At 43.3% G+C, this 20,415-nt stretch overlaps 1 protein-coding gene across 5 annotated transcripts in view; it reads left to right on the top strand.

Annotated features, from left to right (window-relative positions):
* The first annotated feature begins 17,156 nt into the window (after nt 1–17,156).
* LOC141993158 (phosphatidylinositol-binding clathrin assembly protein-like) overlaps nt 17,157–20,415 on the top strand; it is a 48,177-nt gene continuing 44,918 nt past the window's right edge. For 3 of the 5 annotated variants that reach the window (XM_074962513.1, XM_074962515.1, XM_074962511.1), the window contains exon 1: nt 17,158–17,631. In XM_074962513.1, coding sequence (XP_074818614.1) covers nt 17,502–17,631 — 130 coding nt within the window. In that variant the 5' untranslated portion in view covers nt 17,158–17,501. Of the gene's footprint in view, nt 17,632–20,415 lie in introns of all 5 variants that reach the window. The other 2 variants (XM_074962514.1, XM_074962512.1) reach the window with 2 other exon arrangements.

Below are 20,415 nucleotides of genomic sequence, written 5' to 3'. Positions count from 1 at the left end.
GCTGTCTGCCTTCATAGAATCATAGGGTCAGAAGGGACCACAAAGGTCACCTAGTCTAACCCTCATGTGATGTAATTGAATGGGACTCTTTTTCACTTGACAGTTTCTCTTTAACTCCTACCTGTACTTTATCTGCTTCTATCCTCTCCTGTTGAGGATATAGAGAATCCCCATTAATAGATCCTCCCCATGTGCTCCTCTGCACCTGTCAGCTTTCCTCCAGCCCTTAGTTAAATAACTCTTCTACAAACTTTTTTAATTTTACATGCCAGCAATCTGGTTCTGTTTTGGTTTAAGTGTACCCCAACCTTCCTGTATAGTCTCCTTCTTTCCCCAAAGGTTCTTTAGTTCCTAATAAATCTAAAGCCCTCCTCCCTACACCATCATCTCATCCACAAATTGAGACCCTGCAGTTCTGCCTGTCTAACTGGCCCTAAACGTGGAACAGGAACCATTTCAGGTAATGCTATCATGGAGGTCCTAAGACTTTAATCTCTTACCTAGCCACCTAAATTTGGCCTCCAGGACCTCTCTCCTACTTTTCCCTGTGTCACTGGGACCTATATGTACCACATCCACTGGCTCCGCCCCCGGCACAGCACGTAAGTTTGTTTAGATGACTCGAGAGCTCCACAACCTTCACACCCACCAAGCAATTCACAATGCGTTTCTCCCGGTCATCACAAACCTAACTATCCATATTTCTAATAATCAAAACCCTTGTTCAAATAATAATAATAATAATTAATAATAAAAAACCCCAAAAACACAAGATGCTGAACATTGGCAAATAAAACTTTTAAAAGGCGAATATCAGCCCAGCAGAAAACAAATAGGGGGTTTTGATGTATATTACTCTCTCCTCAAAAAAGGGAGAACCCAAATTTGCAGCCTTTAAGAGAAAACACATTTCTATCATGATTAGTTTTTTGAAGATCAAAAATAGTAGAAAGGGAGAATTTTTAAAAAGATTTTAAAAAAAGAAAGAGTCATCCTCACACTCTCTAGGCTGATTTTCCTCACAAGTTAGTCAAGAAGTCATCAGGAAACACTACCTCAGGAAACCCTTCCTGCATGGTCAGCACAAGGAACTTGTGCAATCAGAGAAGAATGGGTAAGGAGTCAGTGTTACCAGGCAAGACAATGGGGGAAGCTTGCAAAGAGATATCTCGGAGCAAGTCGAGGTGAGGTATACAAGGCAAACATTCATGAACAGGAAAATACAATAATGACAGATTATAGCTTTCTGCAATTCAGAGTATAACCAGGACCAGAGTCTGATCTCTGTACACCAGTGTAAATCTGCAATAACACCACTGATTTCAGTACAGTTACTTCAGATTTTTGCTGCTTGCTTGTATAACAGGTAACAGCTGTAACTTCAGCTCCTAAGGCTTTACTGACAGGTTTCAGAGTAACAGCCGTGTTAGTCTGTATTCGCAAAAAGAAAAGGAGTACTTGTGGCACCTTAGAGACTAACCAATTTATTTGAGCATAAGCTTTCGTGAGCTACAGCTCACTTCATCGGATGCATACTGTGGAAAGTGTAGAAGATCTTTTTATACACACAAAGCACGTGTATAAAAAGATCTTCTACACTTTCCACAGTATGCATCCGATGAAGTGAGCTGTAGCTCACGAAAGCTTATGCTCAAATAAATTGGTTAGTCTCTAAGGTGCCACAAGTACTCCTTTTCTTTTTAAGGCTTTACTGGTACTTTCCCCACAACCTGTCCTGTTTCCTGCTTGAGATGGATCCTAGGTTGTTGCTATAAGTCTGTTTTATGCAGCAGACTTCCCGAGCCCTCTCGGGTCCACTTGGTTGGCTGTTGCTGTACCTGTTACTCTTCACACAAGCTACAGCTGGGTTGGTTCTCACCTAATCCCAGTCATTTTTAGAGAGTGGCTGAAGACCAGCTCCAGATTCTCTGAATCAAGATGGGGAGAAGAAGCCACTGCTATTTCCTCACCAAGTACAGTAGTTTCTCCATCCATGGGCTGAAAAAAAAGGAGAAATACAAATGAATATGGGGCTTTCTCTTTTCACTGGGAAATGCTAGCATTTCCTATTAGCTTTTGCTGAGCTGTGGCTACAATGAACCACTCTGTCATCCGGAATGCCCCTAGGGAACAGGTGGGAAGAAAACTCCATTCCTCCCTACACTGGGAGAGGGTTAGAAAGACAGAACCATGTAGTAATTTAAAGAAAAGAGGAAGGATAAACAGAAGAATAGGTGCATGTACCATACCATTCACATCACATCTGCAAAAGCCAGGAATCCCCTGGGCAGAGAAAAGTCTAGAAACTAAAAGGCCTAGCTTTTTTCTCTGGCTCTAGCTTGAGGGGAATTGATTTAATTAGTAATAATATTTGTTTGTTTATACTACAGTAGCACGCAAAATATGCTAGGTGCTTTATGGATACATAGAAAGGGATAATCCCTCCCCTTAAAATCTTGGAGTCTAAAAATACAGTAAGCTATTTTCAAAAATGACCTAGGCGCTGAGGACCCTAAGTCTCACTGAAAGCCAAAGAAACTTAGGCTCCTAATGGACAGATTTTTAAAGAGATTTAGGGGTCTATGGACAGAGATAGGTGTCTATTGGGATTTTCAAAGGTATCTAGGCACCAACTTCCATTGATTTCAATCGGAGTTAGGCACCTATGTCCTTTCAAAAGTGCCTCTTTTACTATGTATGCACCAATGTCCTTTCAAAGCTCTTCACCCCATGTGAAAAAATGTCTACAAAAACAAGCAATGAGGATCAGGATAAAATACTTTCACTGGGGAGTTAATGCAAAAATATAGTAGTTCCTTGCTAACTATGTTGTTTGGTCTTCAGCTAGGCTGAATACTTTTGTGTCAACATCTTTCAAGCGAAGTTTTCTAGACAGACCAAACAAGCCATATCACAAACCAGATCAGCAACTTGTTCAGTAGGCTTCTGTTCTAGTTAATATTTGGCAACTCAATTGTAACATCATAGTTTGACCACTTCCTGATGTGATGCTTACTTCCTATGTGTGCAATACACAAAAATACAAAGGCCCAAGTTCAAAGGTGAGTCTAATCACGTTAAAATTGTTGTAGAGGGCCCAAAAAGAAGAATGTGTCCAGAAAAGCAACTAACAAGGTGTAAGACTGTGCAAAGTAAAGACGCTCCTAGCTCTCTGTAAAATACTTCTTTTAGCTCCTTGGCATGTCAATTACAGCCTCTTAGTCTTCCTTATGCTCATTTACATATTGGTAGGTGGTTGTAAATAGCTTATAGGATCTACACTAATTGGAAGTAGTTCTATACTAACTGAGCATATGGGCACAGGGGCCGACTTTCCAATGTGCCAGGAAGTGCTTGACCCCCGGCTCTGCCCCAGGCTCTGTCCCCACCCCACCCCTTCCCCCAAATCCCGCCCCCACCCCACTTCTTCCTGCCCCTCCGCCCAAGCCCCCACCCCCACCCTGACTCTTCCTGTCCCATTCTGCACCTCCCCCAAGCATGCCGCACCCTCACTCCTCCCCCCAGAGCCTCCTGCATGCCACGAAACAGCTGATCACAGCAGGTGGGAGGCTTGGGGAGAAAGGAGGAAGTGCTAATTGGTGGGGCCTACTGGCAGGCAAGAGGCACTGGGGGGAAGAGGGGAGCTGATAGGGTGGTTGCCGGTCGGTTTTCAGCACCCACTGCTTTTTCCCTGTGGGTGCTTCAGCCCCGGAGCACCCACAGAGTCGGCACCCATGCACATGGGAGTCTGAGTGTAAGCAAATACACTATTTTAAACAGCACATCTTACTTTGGCCCAAAGACTTGACAAGCATCTTGGTACCCTCTTGTCTATCAGAAGACTTAGGCCTAGATCCTCCAAGGTGCTTAGATGCCTAACTCCCATTGAAATCAAGGAAGTTAGGTTCCTAAATACCTGATCTGGGCCTCAGAAACTAGACTCACTTCTATGCAGGTACCTCTTGGTTTCACTGATATCAGTTCATTTAGAGGAAAAAAGAAAAAGCTCTTAATGAAAGAACATCATTACCTCTTGTTAGCAAATTGCTGTTGCTTATCAATAAGAGACAGCAAAGATCTTATGGCTGTATCATGTCATACCAAACTCCGCATTGACTGTTATTGGCAATAATGCTTAAAAACTATTGCCATGATCAGTCAGGCATGGTTCATAGGTTAACTGCAAGGGAACATCTCTCAGCCTTTATTTTATCAAGGCAAATAAGATGGGCCTTGATGTAGCTTCCTCGGGCTTCTGAGTTAATTTTCTTTTCAAGTTGGTGGAATCTCTTTAATTGTGACCTTGGCTGTCCTGATGTACTGAAGAATGTGGCAATAGCATGGGGGGGAAATGAAGCATCCCTTTTTTTAACTTTATGTCTGCTATTGAAAAAACATGTGTTTTTAAGTGCTTTGGTGGATTGAGACCAAACTGATCAGCACTTTGTAGGATTGAGCCCTGAACATGGTCCTTGGCATTGGATTTTAACCCTCCTAAGTTCCTCGGCTAACATTCTGCTTTCAGCTGCATCACTACAAACTCACTGAAGTCAGTGGTGTTGCAGATGTATATGTGAGAGAATTTGGCCTGCTCCCTGCACAATTCTCTGAAATGAAATTTTGCATTAATTTTCAGCTGCTTCTCTTTCACACTTGGAAGATTAAAACAAAAGTTACTTGACATCATGGCAAGCTGTGTCGATTATAATAAATCTAATTACCTTTTCTTGATCAGTACCGTGAGTTACACTGGCCATACTTCATTCTTACACTTGTGCTGTTTGCATAGGTAATGTTCTAGTAACAGTGATTGTCATTTCCTGTTTGCCTGAAGCAATGGTACCATTTATACTTTTATATCTCACTAACTGGCCTGTGTGAGCTGGCAACTAAAACACATCAATTTGAATTCTAAACAAGAGAAAGCATGTGTATTTGACTATATGGATATTCAGGTCATACTAGTGCAAATCTCACTCTTAGTTCACCAGAATGTTTCTAGGACTTTGTCCTGGATAGATAACACACTGAGCAATATCTCACTCTACTCAGCTATAGTGCAATGTACTGTACTCTCGATCATCCCTTAATGTTTTGGAGGTTTTGCTGAGTAGCATCTGTATGACATTGATCAGCTAACACCCAAAGGCTTTTAAGGTGGAATGGGTGTGATCTGTGTAACACAGTGTATGTATGTCTGTCAGCTGATGTACTTTAAGTAAGTTCATTTTCCTTATCTTGACTCTTATCTATATACTTTCTGATTCTTCTCTATATCATTTTCTATGTTGAGTTCATTTGTCCAGCCTATGTCTCTCCTTTGTGCCTTTTAGAGTTGTGGGAAGTTCAGCAGCTTCTTTTCACAGGGGTTCACGTGAATATTTTATTCATTTTGGATGCGTGGGGATTTGTAACCCCTACTTCTTGCTTTTTCTTTTAGGCTGTAACTCCTAAAACTCAAAGACAGACAAAACTATGAGCTAGGGAATATCCTCTTCTGCCCCAGAAAGTACTAGGGCCACTGTTATCTTCTATGGGGGGCAGCCTCCCCACCCCACATATTTCAGAGAAGTCAGTTGGCTTCATCTCTCCGCTATCTTCAGGTGCAGATGGCTGGCCTATTCTCCTCTACTGCAGTGGTTCGCCTGCAGCTCCCCACCCCTCCCATTCCCCCCCACAATCTATAGAAACCATTCGCATAGAAATGCGTACTTTGCCCACTCCAATTCAGCAGCAGGGAGACTCTAAATGAAGAGGGGAGGCTGATTCATGGCACACCAGAAAAAGAGAATAACCTGTGCCTACTGGCCAGTAATGCTTCATAGCTCCCCATCCTCAGTCTCTAACATTGTCTTCTTTGTTTTCTGTTTCTTCACATCTCTGTTGCTCTGCTTAAACTATCAGCCACTACCCCAGCAAGTTAGGAAAGCTGGGTACTCTTTCTTCCACAACATGTAACTTTCATTCCTGTCAGACTTATAACGGTCTCACAGAATCCTACAGATGGAAAAAACCTGTCACACTGTCAATCCACCCTGTCAGTTCAGGATTGTGCCTTATGTTCTATCCCCAAGAATCCATCAGCTCTGAGTAAATTGCAGAGAAATATCAAAGGACTGGACCTAGAACAGGGGTTCTCAAGACAAATTGTTTGGTGGCCTCAGAGTGCGGCCACCAACTCTTGCTGGTGGCTGTTCTCACACTTTTTCCTAAAATACTTAATTAGCTTTAGGAAAAACAAATCAATATGCACATGGACACGTCCAAATCATTGTAATTTATTTGTTGCTAGCTAGTAAATCTGTTGTGAAAAGTGATATTAACAAACATACAAGTATCACTTTTCATAGCAGACTTACTCAGCCCTGGCAAGCCTGGGGACAAATTAAGCCTTGGAGGCACTAAGGGTGGCAGCGGGGAGCTAGAGCCTGAAGCCCCGCTGCCGGAGTCTGAGGCCTGCTGCCACGCAGCCAGAGACCGGGACTGGAGCCTGAAGCCCTGCAGCCAGAGCCTGCCACCCCAGGGCTGAACCCCAAAGCCTGAGCCCCACCGTCCCTGGGTAAATGGAGAACCCACTGGGTGCCTGCTACTCCAGTGTTGTGCCCCAGGTGTCTCCAGAGGGTGGCAGAGCCCAACACCTGCTGACGGCCCCAGCAACCAACACCAAAGCAGGTCATCCAGGAGCAAGAGGGAGTGGGAGTGGCAGAGGTGTTTAATGACTTTTTTGTTTCGGTTTTCACCAAGAAGGTTGGTGGCGATTGGACATCTAACATAATGACTGCCAGTGAAAATGAGGTAGGATCAGAGTCTAAAATAGGGAAAGAACAAGTCAAAAATAGACAAGTTAGATGTCTTCAAATCATCATGGCCTGATTAAATGCATCCTAGAATACTCAAAGAGCTGGAGGAGATATCTGAGCCATTAGCAATTATCTTTAGAAAGGCATGGAAAATGGGAGACATTCCAGAAGACTGGAAAAGGGCAAATATGGTGCCCATCTATAGAAAGGGAAATAAGGACAACCCGGAGAATTACAGACCAGTCAGCTTAACTTCTGTACCCGGGAAGATAATGGAGCAAATAATTAAGCAATCAATTTGCAAACACTTCGAAGATAATAAGGTGATAAATAACAGTCAGCATAGATTTGTCAGGAACAAACCGTGTCAAACCAACCTGATAGCTTTCTTTGACAAAGTAACAATGTGGGAAGTGGTAGATGTGGTATATCTTGACTTTAGTAAGGCTTTTGATACTTTTTCGCATGACCTTCTCATAAACAAAGTAGGGAAATACAACCTAGATAGAGCTACTATAAGGTGGGTGCATAACTGGTTGGAAAATCATTCCCAGAGAGTAGTTATCAGTGGTTCACAGTCATGCTGGAAGGGCATAATGAGTGGGGTCCTGCAGGGATTGGTTCTGGGTCCGGTTCTGTTCAATATCTTCATCAGTAATTTAGATAATGGCATAGAGAGTATGCTTATAAAGTTTGCGGACGATACCAAGCTGGGAAGGGTTGCAAGTGCTTTCGAGGATAGGATGAAAATTCAAAATGATCTTCTAGAGAATTGGTCTGAAGTAAATAGGATGAAATTCAATAAGGACAAATGTGAAGTACTCCACTTTGGAAAGAACAATCAGTTGCACACATACAAAATGGGAAGTGACTGCCTAGGAAGGAGTACTGCAGAAGGGGATGTGATCACAAGCTAAATATGAGTCAACAGTGTAATGCTGTTGCAAAAAAAGCAAACATCATTCTGGGATGTATTAGCAGGAGTATTGTAAGCAAGACACGAGAAGTAATTCTTCCGCTCTACTCTGCGCTGATTAGGCCTCAGCTGGAGTTTTGTGTCCAGTTCTGGGTGCCACATTTCAGGAAAGACATGGACAAATTGGAGAAAGTCCAGAGAAGAGCAACAAAAATGATTAAAGGTCTAGAAAACATGACCTATGAGGGAAGATTAAACAAACCCAATTTTTTCAATCTGGAGAAGAGAAGACTGAGTGAGGACATGATAACAGTTTTCAAGTACATAAAAGGTTGTTACAAAGAGGAGGGAGAAAAAATGTTCTTCTTAACTCTGAGGATAGAACACAACACAATGGGCTTAAATTGCAGCAAGGGCGGTTTAGGTTGGACATTAGGAAAAACTTCCTGTCAAAGTGGTTAAGCAGTGGAATAAATTGCCTAGGGAGGTTGTGGAATCTCCATCACTGGCGATTTTTAAGAGCAGGTTGGACAAACACCTGTCAGGGATGGTCTAGATAATACTTAGTCCTGCCTTGAGTGCAGGGGACTGGACTAGATGACCTCTCGAGGTCCCTTCCAGTTCTATGATTCTACTTCCCTCTCCCCCGCTGTCCCCTGCCGCCCCAGCCCAGGAGGCTGTGGCCAAAAGAAAAGCCGCTGGTGGCTGCATTTGAGAAATGCTGACCTAGAAGATATGACAGTGGCATCAATTTTAATCCAAGTTCAGCTGCAGACTCAGGAAGAGGCACTGACTTCCCTTCAAGATCCACTCATTCTTAATCTTTTACAGTTAGTATTTATTTTGACTTTTTATTAAATGTACTATTCAATTGTTTACCTCCTCATTCTAACATGCTGCTACTTTCCCCATTGCTATAAATATCCAGTAGAGCGTGAAAGACACACTAGTTCAAGAGGGAACCTGTGAAGGGTGACTCTGCTACTCTTGATGAAATGAGGTCAGGAGGTGTTGGAACAGAATGCCATTTGAAGCATCTTTCACTAACCAATCCATGTCATATGCAGCTGCATGTTCAGTGTTCTGTGAATACTACAAAGAGAGCCGATACCATAAATACACGTTATAGGCTAAACTCTACATTACATAAAACAATAGTTTCTATTCAATATATAGGAGAGTATGTTTTCTCGTTCGTAAATGGATCCAAGATGAGTGTGTGGAACAGAACCCTAATTGGTTTAAAAGTAGCATCAAAGGGGAAGAGCCTGTCTGTTTGTCTGTCCCCTTGATGTCAGTGCAGAAAACACACACCTGCATTAATGTGACAAAAGCTGCATGTGGGGCAGCAGTCTTTTCATTTAATAAAAGAAGAGGAATTATTCCTTTATCAATCAGTACCATGGAATTACACACATTTGACGCTCAGCATCAAAACCAAAGCTCACTCTAAGTAAAAAAACAAGGTACAACAAGTGTCAGTTTGGATTATTTTTACTGTAAAACTAATCACATTGGGTTCCCCCCCAAGAAAAAGAGACAGAATGTTATCACACAGAGAATGAATCAAATTGCTCTTGCTTTACACTGAGAAATCTGCAGTTACATTGTATTTACTGTTACTAACTGGTTCACTGACATCACCATTTTTATTATTTTTATTTCTGGTGGTGTCCACAATGTGCTAGACACTGGCTGAATGCACTGGAAGACACAGACCTTGCCCCGAAGAGCTTACATAATCTAATAAAACAAAGAACATAAGAAGGGTGGGGCAGAGGGATGCATCTGTTTGTAACACATTACATATTTTTATAACAAATATCAGCTATCTCTGACTGTCTGTGATGGAGTGCTGGGAATCAGCAACTGAACCAGCACACTGGTCACTTTTTAACCAGTTTGGCCCCAGGGGAGAGTGTGAATAAGGAGAAGATTTCCTGATCACCAGATCAGATTAGGATGGGTAGCTAATGAGCCCATAAACCAGGAGACTGGATAAAAGAGCACAAGAAGGATGTGCAGGTGGAGGCTACCTGGTCCTAATAAATGAAGTGCTCTGTGTGGTGAGAACATCCCTATCTCAAAGGGGTAGTTAAGCTGAATGACTCTGTAAAGAGCATGGTCCTGTGAGTACATAAAAATGTCCCTAAAAGCCTCTTGTGAAGCCTCTTTTGGAAATCCAATGAGTTATATCAACCAGCTTGGCTTTGTTAGCTGCTATTTTGCCAACATGCTCAAAAAATTCTGTTTATTTAGAGAGACAACATTTCCCTTTACAGAGGCCATGCTGATTTGTTGCTATCCTATCACGTTCATACAAGCTTTATCATTCCAACTACTTATTGTTTCAATCACTTTATTCGGTAGTGAAGTAAGGCTTGATGGTTTGTAATTCCTAGGATCTCTCCAAGCTGATTTTAATAAGATACTCCTTTTTGTTGTTGTTGTTAGCAGTTTTGTGAGTTGCTCCTTTCTGTTTCCATAGAGGCAGTGCTGACCTGCTAATCAGCAACTGAAGGCTAAATCACTCTCCCTTTGAACAAATGTTTTCTCCCTCCTTAAGTAAAACACAGCCCTGATAGAAAATTAATCCATTTACTTTTGCTGTGTGATGTTCTTATAAACTCTATGCAATCACATCTTTTGGTGGCCTTCCTTGTAAAGTCTTTAAAATACCTTTCCTTACCTGGATGCATTTTTGAAACTATACTGAATTTCTATCTAGTGTGTGTTGTGGCACTAAAAAATCCTCAAGAAACAAGTTCAATTTGAAGCAAAGAACTATAAAACAGCTTCCATAGCTGGAGAGCCAAGAACAGGCTCCCTTCTTTTTTCTATGACATTTGCAAGCATGGCTTAACTACATTTTTAAATTTCTTTCTTATAAATGTGTCAGCAAATTGCTTTACAGATTGCAGCAATAATACTCGCAATGGCTGAACCCATAGAATTCTGTGATACTGAAAATTCCCAACTGCAAAACTATGGACAATTCTTGAGATCCACACCAAGACAAAACTTCCATTGTTTGTCAATGAGAGCTTTGTCTAAGTAATGAGTGTGTGAAGTGTGATTTGTCCTCATGGGACAGATACTGAGAAAGTTAATATGTGGCCTACCAAGTTCTACCCACATACTGCTATGCATTGGAAGTACCACGGACATTTTAGATGTTCTAAGTTCTTTAAAACTAAATAGAGCCAAAGACACCAGGTTTTGCGTTTGATTGCAAACACAACCCCTGAAACATGGGTGATTGGGATTTGAACCACCAATGTTCAGGGGAGCTGGATAAAAGGTTTTGTCCCATCTCAGTAGGGTCTGGTGAGGCTTAGTGGTACACAAACCATGTATTTCACCCTCAGTATTTTGGGCCATTACTAGAGTATTGCAGTGATTTCATAAGGGGTTCAAGCTCAGCAACAACGATTTTTCCTCTGAGGAATTCTTTTCAACCATGAGGATTGTGAGGGACTGACATCAAGTTTTTGACTGAAAGTAGGTTTTATGTGTGTGTGTGTGCTTTGGCATGATTTCCCTCAGACTTAATTCTGCACTTAACTAAAATTCTTTCCCATGGTAGCATAATGTGCCCTTCTGCCCACAACACACACAAAGACACTCTCACACACACTTTTAAAAATATTCTTCTTTATCATAATGCATTGAAGGCTGTCAAACATTTCCCTTCATTACAGTTAGTTGGAATGTCCTTAATTATGATGAGTTCACCATGTCACACTCTGCCCTTCTGCCCTTTTGGTATCTTGTAACTTTGTTCACCTTTTTCCTTATGTGATCCCACAGATATAGAATTTCACCCATTCAAATATCTCCAGTTTATTAGCAAAGTCTCTGCATTGTGCCACAGATGTAGAAATGCATCTTGGGATCAATGGATTACAGATCAAGTCATGCTGTTGTCATCACACCCTTTCTATTTATGGTCTCACTTGCTCATCAAGGCCAGGTCCTCCATTCCTTTTCATGCCCAAAGGTTCCATTGAACGTGCCAAACATGGTCAGAGTTGAATCTGGTTAGTTTCCCTTACATGATTTTTTTTTTAAACAGTTACCACCCTTTCCTTTATAAAGCAGTTGTGTGATTTAATACTCAATAATAATTCATTAGCATAATTTAAAACCTGTATCCTTTAAAACACACACACACACACACACTATGCTGAACAAATAAATGCAGAAGCTAAGAAATACAAGGGGAAAAAAGAAAATGCACCTAGAGTAGTGTAACATACTAAGGAGTCTTTCCTTTCAATGCACCAGCATAATTCAGTGGTGAAAGTGGAACAAGAGTTATACAAGCACACAGAACAAGATGACTCAAGTATTATCTTAGTAAGAGTTAGAAATATTTAGAATGTTTGTTCAATCACTTCAGCTTCTCTTCTGGTGAAGTTTTGATGTCAGGCCTTGATGATTCAAACGTTTTCTCAGCATTACCAGTCTCAAGGCAAACCTGAGGCAGCTTGAGATTGCCAGTTGCCAAAGGGACTAATAAAGATTTCTTAATTTTTTTTTTAACTGCAGGAAGTGTTTGTCATTACTAATAGCAGTGATCATGTTTTAGTGCAGTTATGCCCTTGGGTTATATGAATCTTTCACCTATGTCAGGTGTTGTATTTTTTTCCTTAGAGAAGAGTTGGAACACTTTCTCCCCACACGTGTGTTGGATCACAGGACTGCTAATATCTCTGCTGCACTGTCATGCATCTTTGACAATGTGCTATGTATGGATTATTTTATAGGCAAATACATAAGTGTTTTCAAAATAGTCATTCTGGTGAGCCTTATTTCGAATGTAAACTTCAGGACAGGGGCTGTCTCTTACCAGGTGTTCGAAGAGTCTAATATAATAGAGCCCCAAGACTGACTGGAGCCTCAAGGCGCTATTGAAAAACAAATAACAATTCCTGGTGTGACAATGACATCTAGTCACCATGGGACTCAGAGGAATGCCACATTTTGGGAATTTTACTACAGCATAAATAACTATCATGTCACTGTCACAGTTTCAGGGTAACTGTACCTGTATTCTCCCCACCAAGAGCACCCATTTTAATTTCTGGCTCCTAGCTGACACCTTTCCTGGGCAGAGACCCACATCTTGCTCCTTCTTGACCAGGCATATTAAGGCTGTACAGCTCCCTGGTTTACCCTGTGATATCCCCAGCAAACCTGACTGCCTACAAGGCTGCACGGTGGTTTCTCTCCAAAGGCAATGAGGAGAGTATTGCCCTCAGTTATAAATTACCACACAGCTCCTTTTAAGCAAGCACATTTATTCTTAAGGTAAAAGCAAGATAGAGAAAACACATTAAAGCAATAAAAGAACCCACACACATGCTAAAATCCTTATCAAAGGTCAACCTAACTCCAACCTAGGGCTTTGGTAGGTTTCAGTCCTTCAAAACCAACAACTGGGTTTTCCCAATGGTTACACATTCATATCTGTCTTAGATCCAGAACTGAGATCAAGCCAATCAGTCAATTTTTTATACAGCTTGGGCCTTTGATCTTGGCCTTGTGTAACAGGTAATCAACGGACAAACACCCTCTCCTCAGGGCATAGCTTCAAAAGGCTGGGTTTTTGCATAACTAGAGTGGGGGATTTGATTAACCTCTCCCTAGGGAAATCAACTTAATAGTTATTGTCCCAAAAGTCTATACTTGTCTGGCATATTTTCACTATAGTCTTTTGAACTCCCAAGTCTCACATCTGTCACATCTTCCCCCTAGAGAAGTTACAGACAATCCCAGCTCACAATGATACATAAACTTAATACAATAAGGGCTTTCAATTATATTGCAGGAAATTGCCATATCTGTCAGTCACAACATACGCTTGGATTAACACATGGAGCAGCAGAGAATACAGCAATAAGAATTTGTTTTCAGGGAGGAAGGCTATCCCACTCAGCCAAAAGTCAGAATTTAAAATTCTTTTTGTCTTCTGCTGCACTTCTGCTGTGATGAGCAATTTGCAGTAATGTGCTACAGTCTGATTTCTTTGTAAAAGCAAAAAGTATCTTTTTCCACTCAGTAAACTGGCCAAAAAAGGTGTAAGCAGAGTCAGGATGAGCTCCACCCTGACATCTGGTGGTGAGGTGTGGCAAGTTGTGGAAAAGAACTTCAGGGGCTGACCTCATTTGCATAGGCACACCCACCCCGCCTAGAATGAGGCCATAGCTGCCCAAATAGTCACTTGTCTGCTGTGGGATCCCCAGTGTCTCTGTTATTGGGGCAGGAAGAATAAATTGTTATTACCCTGATTATGGGAATCAAGGACAGTGGAACTGCACTTGGCCTTTTGTTATTATGGAGGGATTCGCCATCAACTAAGTAGCACTCGCTAGGCAAGGGACATGGGTTCCAAAACTCTGTGAATTGAGAGAGGTTGGGAACAGGTTTTAATACTTGGTGGTATGGGCCTCCTGGTGAGAGCCTTATATGCTTATAATTGCACTTCTTCCTCTCTCCACTGTGGAATATCAGAGCTAATTTTGATTCTATTAGGAGTCTAGTTGCAGGCTGCTGAGCTGAATTCACTTTGGGCTAATGGTGCACCAGCACTGAGGTACCCCTACTACAAGCTGGAATCACTAAGTGTTGTGTTAAGTAGTGGGGGAGCCTGAAGCTATATGGTAGAGCAGTTTGCGGGATGGCGAGCAGAGTGGCTGGCGGAGCAAAGCAGTTTGCGGGACAGCGAGCAGAGCGGAGCAGCTGGTGGAGTAGAGCAGTTTGCGGGACGGCGAGCAGAGCGGAGCCCCATGGAGAGGTGGGGCCATCAGTGTTGGACTATGTAAGGTGCCCCTTAGCCCCTCCTCCCAATCTCCACCCAGGTTGGGAGGTAAAACTCTGCAGATAAACTTTTGAACTCTGGGGCCGCCCTGACCAAGGACAGAGACTTTTGGGTCGTTGGACTTTTGGGACTTTGGGTGATTTTGGGTTGCTGGACTCAAGAACCAAAGGGAAAGGACATGCCCCAATTTGCTTGGGGTGGGTTTTGCTCATGGGTTGTGTTATAAATCCTGTTGGTGGTGTTTCCCCAACATAATGCCACATTGTTTCTCTCTGTTATTAAAAGGCTTTTTGCTACACTCAGACTATGTGCTTGCAAGAGGGGAAGTATTGCCTCTTGGAGGCGCCCAGCGGGGGTAGTATATATTTGTCCCAGGTCACTGGGTGGGGGCTCGAGCCGGTTTTGCATTGTGTTATTGGAAAGGAACCCCTAGATACTGAACCCGGCCCTTGTTGCTGCCAACTCTGACAGGCAGAAGGGTTACAAAGGTAAATTACTCATTTTGCTCTAGGGGCCGACTTCCACTAGCATTGAAGTAAATGGGAGTTTTGTGACTAACTACCATTGGAGTGGGAGGAGCAGACTCTCAATAAGAGATTTTCTTCAAAGAGCTGCTTCTGCTCTCTTGTCTTATTCCAAGAGCTGCCATTTTTTATGAATACAGACAGGAGAGTGTCTAAGACAGTCTTTCAAAATCACAACCAACTGACCTATGGGAATTGATCCAAACCCCACAAACCAGACTAGTGAATTTCAGCTATAAAATTATTCCAAGTAGGAGAAGGCCCTGACTCACTTTTACAGTTCCACTCAACCCTCTGCACTATTTTAGCCAGCTGATCATCTGGCATAAAGACAGCAGGAGTGGATGGATCAAGGACTTGCTAATGAGTTACACAGTCTACATTTCTAGACTGTTTAAATCCAGTGGCCAAATATCATCACCATCTGATTGATGGTTGTTTGACAGCACATCTGAAATGAGTCGTTGGACACAGTCCAGCTCCTAATGGACAGGTGTCCATATCACAAAAAAACACCATCACACTTGACAGTCAGTCACCACTCTCCCCTTGCTGGCTGTCTCAGCAAAGAACTGAATGTACATACCCTTTTTCGTCCTTTCTGACGAGATCTATCCCCAGCTCCTATCCTGTTTGGCTTCCAGTTACAATTTTAAAGAAACAGGACACATCCTCATAATCAAACCAATGTCAGATAGCTTCCACTGTGCTTAAAGAAAGGTTTTCAATCTCCATGACTCAATTTATGGCCTCTGTGAAGGAATCACTCATGAAGCTCTTACTATATTTGATCATACAGAGACTAGGATCACCGGGAACAGCCGAGCAAGGGAGCCAGCTGTTCAAGCCAAAGTTTCCCCTTTTGTATCAGCGCAATTCCACTGAAGCCAATGGTGTTGCCCAGATGTAGCTGAGAGACCTTTGCCACAGAAACTAGAGATGCAAATAAGACCTATATTAGGTCATATCTTCCATCACTTTGACAATGCACAATTGTACTTTTACTGGTGTTTTGTAATACTTCTCTTATCCCCAGCAGAAAAACAGAATAGCAACAAGCAGGTTTTTCTTTCTTTTTTTAATGCATGAGGCGCAAGAATCAGACGAGGACAGCCGCCAAGAGGGCCAAGAAAAATGACAACAATTTTTTTTTCTTGGAGGAGCCTTTCCCTCTTTCCTAAGTTTCTCTGGAGGACCACTAAGTGCAACACAGCGAACATTGCATTGCAACATCTTCATGCCACATTGTGGCTGGCATCATTTCATAACTTCCTGATGTAGTGAGGCAGTCTGAAACTACAATTCAGGCTGTATGATTCATATCTTGATCCATTCCTGGGGCTTGGGGGATGTTTGTTTGGCTTTTTTTAATTGTGCATGACTCTCAAAATCTAATAGGTCCTCCAAAAAACAAGATGAGTAGCACACCCACTTCAGGATCCCTTTACAAAGACTCATGTCTAGTTCAACAGCACTTGCCTGGACAATTTTTTAAGCAGATGTTGCACCTATGACTCTGTCTCCCAGAAAATGAACTGTTTTATTGAACGTGTGCATGTTTTCGGGCCATAAAAGGCCACCCCCTGGCTCAATGCATAACAAAATGCAATCACATTTCCTCTCCTGGAAAAGCTTTGCAGGGCAAGGAAATAGGCAGGGAACACCCCCCATTCCTCCCCCCCCTCCTGCTGTTCTGGCCAGGAAATGGGGAGGAAGGCAAGTGGGAGGCCAAGGTGAATTTAAAACTATCATATGCTATAGTGCTTGTCCCTGAGGGGGAGCTCGGATTTGGGGTATTTCTTGGTGGGGGGGGGCTCCCTGAGGCCCCCCCCCAGCCAGCTAGAGATCTGGCTGGGGCGGGGGGGGGCTCCCTGAGATGGGCAGGGGTTTTTTGAGGGGCTCTCTGAGAGCACCGAGACCAGCCGGATTTCGGGTGTATTTTGGAGGTAGTGGGGGGGCCCAGCACCACTCTAGGGCGGGTGGCCGGTTCCACCTTAACGCGGGCGGAGTGGGGGGCGGGGCAGCCGCGAGGTCACGTGATTCCGCCACCGACGCGGAGCCGCCGCCATTTTGTCTGGGACGGGGAGTGGAAATGTGAAAGGGAAAGCCGGAGCGGAGCCCAGGAGACCAAGCGGGGCGCGCGGCGGAGAGAGCCCCCTCCCCCCCGAGAGCAGTTCGGTCTGGGCCCTGCGAGCACCCCAGAGAAGGCGGCCGGGGGCTGGGCTACCCTGGGGCCGTAGCGGCTTGCTGGCCCCCCGGCGCACAGCAGGGGCCGCAGGGGACCTTGATTCCCAGGCTGCGGGCGCTCTCAGGGCGGGCGGGTTGGTTGGTTGCCGGTGGGTGTCAGTCCCGTCTCTCCCATCCTTGGCCGCCTGCTCGGGGGTGGGGGGCAGGCCGCGGGGACCCCAGGCTGGTGAGGGGGGCCGGCGGAGCGGAAGATGTCGGGCCAGTCGATCACGGACCGCATCGCGGCCGCCCAGCACAGTGTCACCGGGTCAGCCATCTCCAAAGCCGTCTGCAAGGCGACGACCCACGAAGTCATGGGGCCTAAGAAGAAGCACCTGGACTGTGAGTATCCCCTGTCGCCCGCCGGGCCCAGCGGCGCCTCCGCAGGCCCGGGGCGGGAGAGCATCGCGACTCCCTCCCCCCGGTATGGCCGCTGAGTAAGCCCAGGTGAAATGCCTGCCCTCGGGGCCCACGGCGGCAGCGCCGCGCCAGGAATAGGACTCACGATTCCTGTCAGTCACCTGCTTTGCTTGTTAGGAGCGCCCTTTAGAAACCACATTGCTTCGCTCTCTGTCGCCCCTGCGGTAATGGGGCGGAGAAGAGAGGCGGGAGGAGGTGGCTGTGCCGCCCCAGCGCCTTAGAAGGGCTACCTGAAGCCGTGACCGCTTCAGGAGGTTGAGATTCTACCCTCTGCAAGCAAGGGAGCTTGGAAACGTCTCCACAAAACACACCTGGGTGTTACTGCGCGGAGACAATTGTTTGTAATTAGTGATGCTGTTCAACTCCCCTGTTCGTGCCCAGCATGAGACTTGTAGGCACTGCTCTTGCTGTGTAGGAAATAGGATGACTTTTAAGAGAGAAAGCAGATGAATATGGTACCAGAGGTACTGTATGGAGGTCCTTCAAAATGATGAAATACCTAACCTTTAATAGCCACTTTCCTGGGTATTTTATTTCTAATATGCCAGATTTTTTTTTCTTTTTCATTTTCTGCTGCCTATGGTAGATTGAAGTTGAGAGGTAAATCTGAAACCCATAAATTGTAATGTAACAGGAAGACCAAAAAATGGTGAGAGTGAGGTTCTCAGTTATCTGAAGGTTTCAGCTGTTGACTTGATTAGTGTATTGAGTGCATCACATAAAATAAAACCGAGTGTGATGTAACTCACAAAATGAGGAAATGTAAGTTGCCTGACATTCTGTCTTCAACTTGCCACCGCAGTAACTTCCACTGAGATTGTATTCAGAGTAGCAGCCGTGTTGTATCCGCAAAAAGAAAAGGAGGACTTGTGGCACCTCAGAGACTAACAAATTTATTTGAGCATAAGCTTTTGTGAGCTACAGCTCACTTCATCGGATGCATTCAGTTCTCCCCACTGTATTTTCCACTGAATGCATCCGACGAAGTGAGCTGTAGCTCACGAAAGCTTATGCTCAAATAAATTTGTTAGTCTCTGAGGTGCCACAAGTCCTCCTTTTCTTTTTGAGATTGTTTTGTGTTCATCAGATTCCTTTGGCTGTCATTTGATCCAGATCTCTATTTAGAGGTATCCGTGTTCTACAGGGATTTGTGTAGAAAGAATTCCATGGTTTGACATTTATTTTTCTCTGATTTTTCTGCTATTAAGAACAAATAAAAAAGCATAATTCGGACTGCGTATGAGAAATGAGGAGATATCCTGGGAGTGGTTGTAATGTAGACTTCAGTGACAATGTCTTATTCATTGGAATTCTTCACAGAAGCCATCATGGTGTAATACACCCTACCTGTTTTTCAGAAGCTAGGCTTAAACTTTTACCGAGCATTTGGATCACAGGTATACAGAACTTGGGGCGGGGAGTGTGTGTGACAGCTTTCTCTCTGTGCAGATCCACAAAGGTTATGAGTTATTACAGCTATAAGCTATGGAGACATTCTTTGTTCTTTAGCTTATGCTGGCAGCTCATGCTTTTAGGTCTGGAGGTCCCTGGTTCAATCCCTGGTATGTTGGCCAAGAGAGCAGTCATCTCACAAGCAGGTAGGATGTTAAAATATATGAACATATAGCTGAAACATCCATAAAGTATGTTTCTTAGAAGTGTGGTAAATATATTTCCTGCACAGAACAAAGCAGAAATAGGGCTTTGGTTAAAGTGAAAATTACTGTGGTTCTCCTCTTGGTCCCTCGTTGCTGCTCAAAAATGAATCCAGGACTAGTATATGCCTGTTGAAGGTTTCTACAGTTGTCTGGGACTATGTCCACCCTCAGTGCTCTTCCGCAAACTAATACTAAATATCTCCAAATACACTCACATTTAAATAGTAAGAAAAGTACTTAATGTTAAGAAAACATTGTCATAGGCAAAGACCTACACATATGATGTGTGTGTATGTAAGCTCCAAGTGCTATGGAGCTTTGACTGTGTTTCTGTTGAGCTGCTGAATAGTATGGTCGTGTAATTAATTTTTAAGTCAAGGAATCAGAGCTGTGTGAATGGAAATATTCCATTTTTAATGTAGGTCACAATGTCCCAAAAGGAAATCAGCTGCTCTATTTTTCATAATTTTAAGATATTAGACCAAAGTAAAGTAACTTTTATGGTGGTAATTCTGCATTCCCAGTGGAACACTGAGATTCTCGTAACTTCCCCACTTACTTTATTCCCCAGCTTCTCTTCCCACCCCCCAATTTTATGTTACAGTACTTGGGTAGGATTAGATATCTTTTCTTTTTAAAGTAGAACAGAATCACCCTCTTACATGCACACCTCTTTCCTTGTTGGCTCTGTCTTTAGCATGTATCTTATCCAGTGGGTCGAATGTTCTGTGTCTGCTGACTTCACAATCCCTGCTTCTTTGTTTTCAGAACAGATCACTTGCTTGGTAATATAAACTCTGCCACTAGCGCACTGGGGAGAAAATAAACCGATCTAAAACTAGTTTTTAAAAAATAAATAAAACTTATATTAAGGCTAGGAACTTATATAGTAGGCAAAGTTTTAGCCCAAGAAAACTGATTTAAATATTTGATTGGTAGTATTTACCTGGGATTCAAATGACATTAAATTATTTGACTCAAATAGAAATTTAAAGAAACATGATGAAAGCCAAGATTTTTTTTTTCCTTTTTTTAAGTATACAGAAGT

The sequence above is a fragment of the Natator depressus genome, chromosome 9, assembly GCF_965152275.1.
Source record: "Natator depressus isolate rNatDep1 chromosome 9, rNatDep2.hap1, whole genome shotgun sequence".
Lineage (NCBI taxonomy): Eukaryota > Metazoa > Chordata > Testudines > Cheloniidae > Natator > Natator depressus.
Note: the sequence above shows the minus strand (reverse complement) of the source record. Positions and strands in the feature narration are given on the sequence as shown.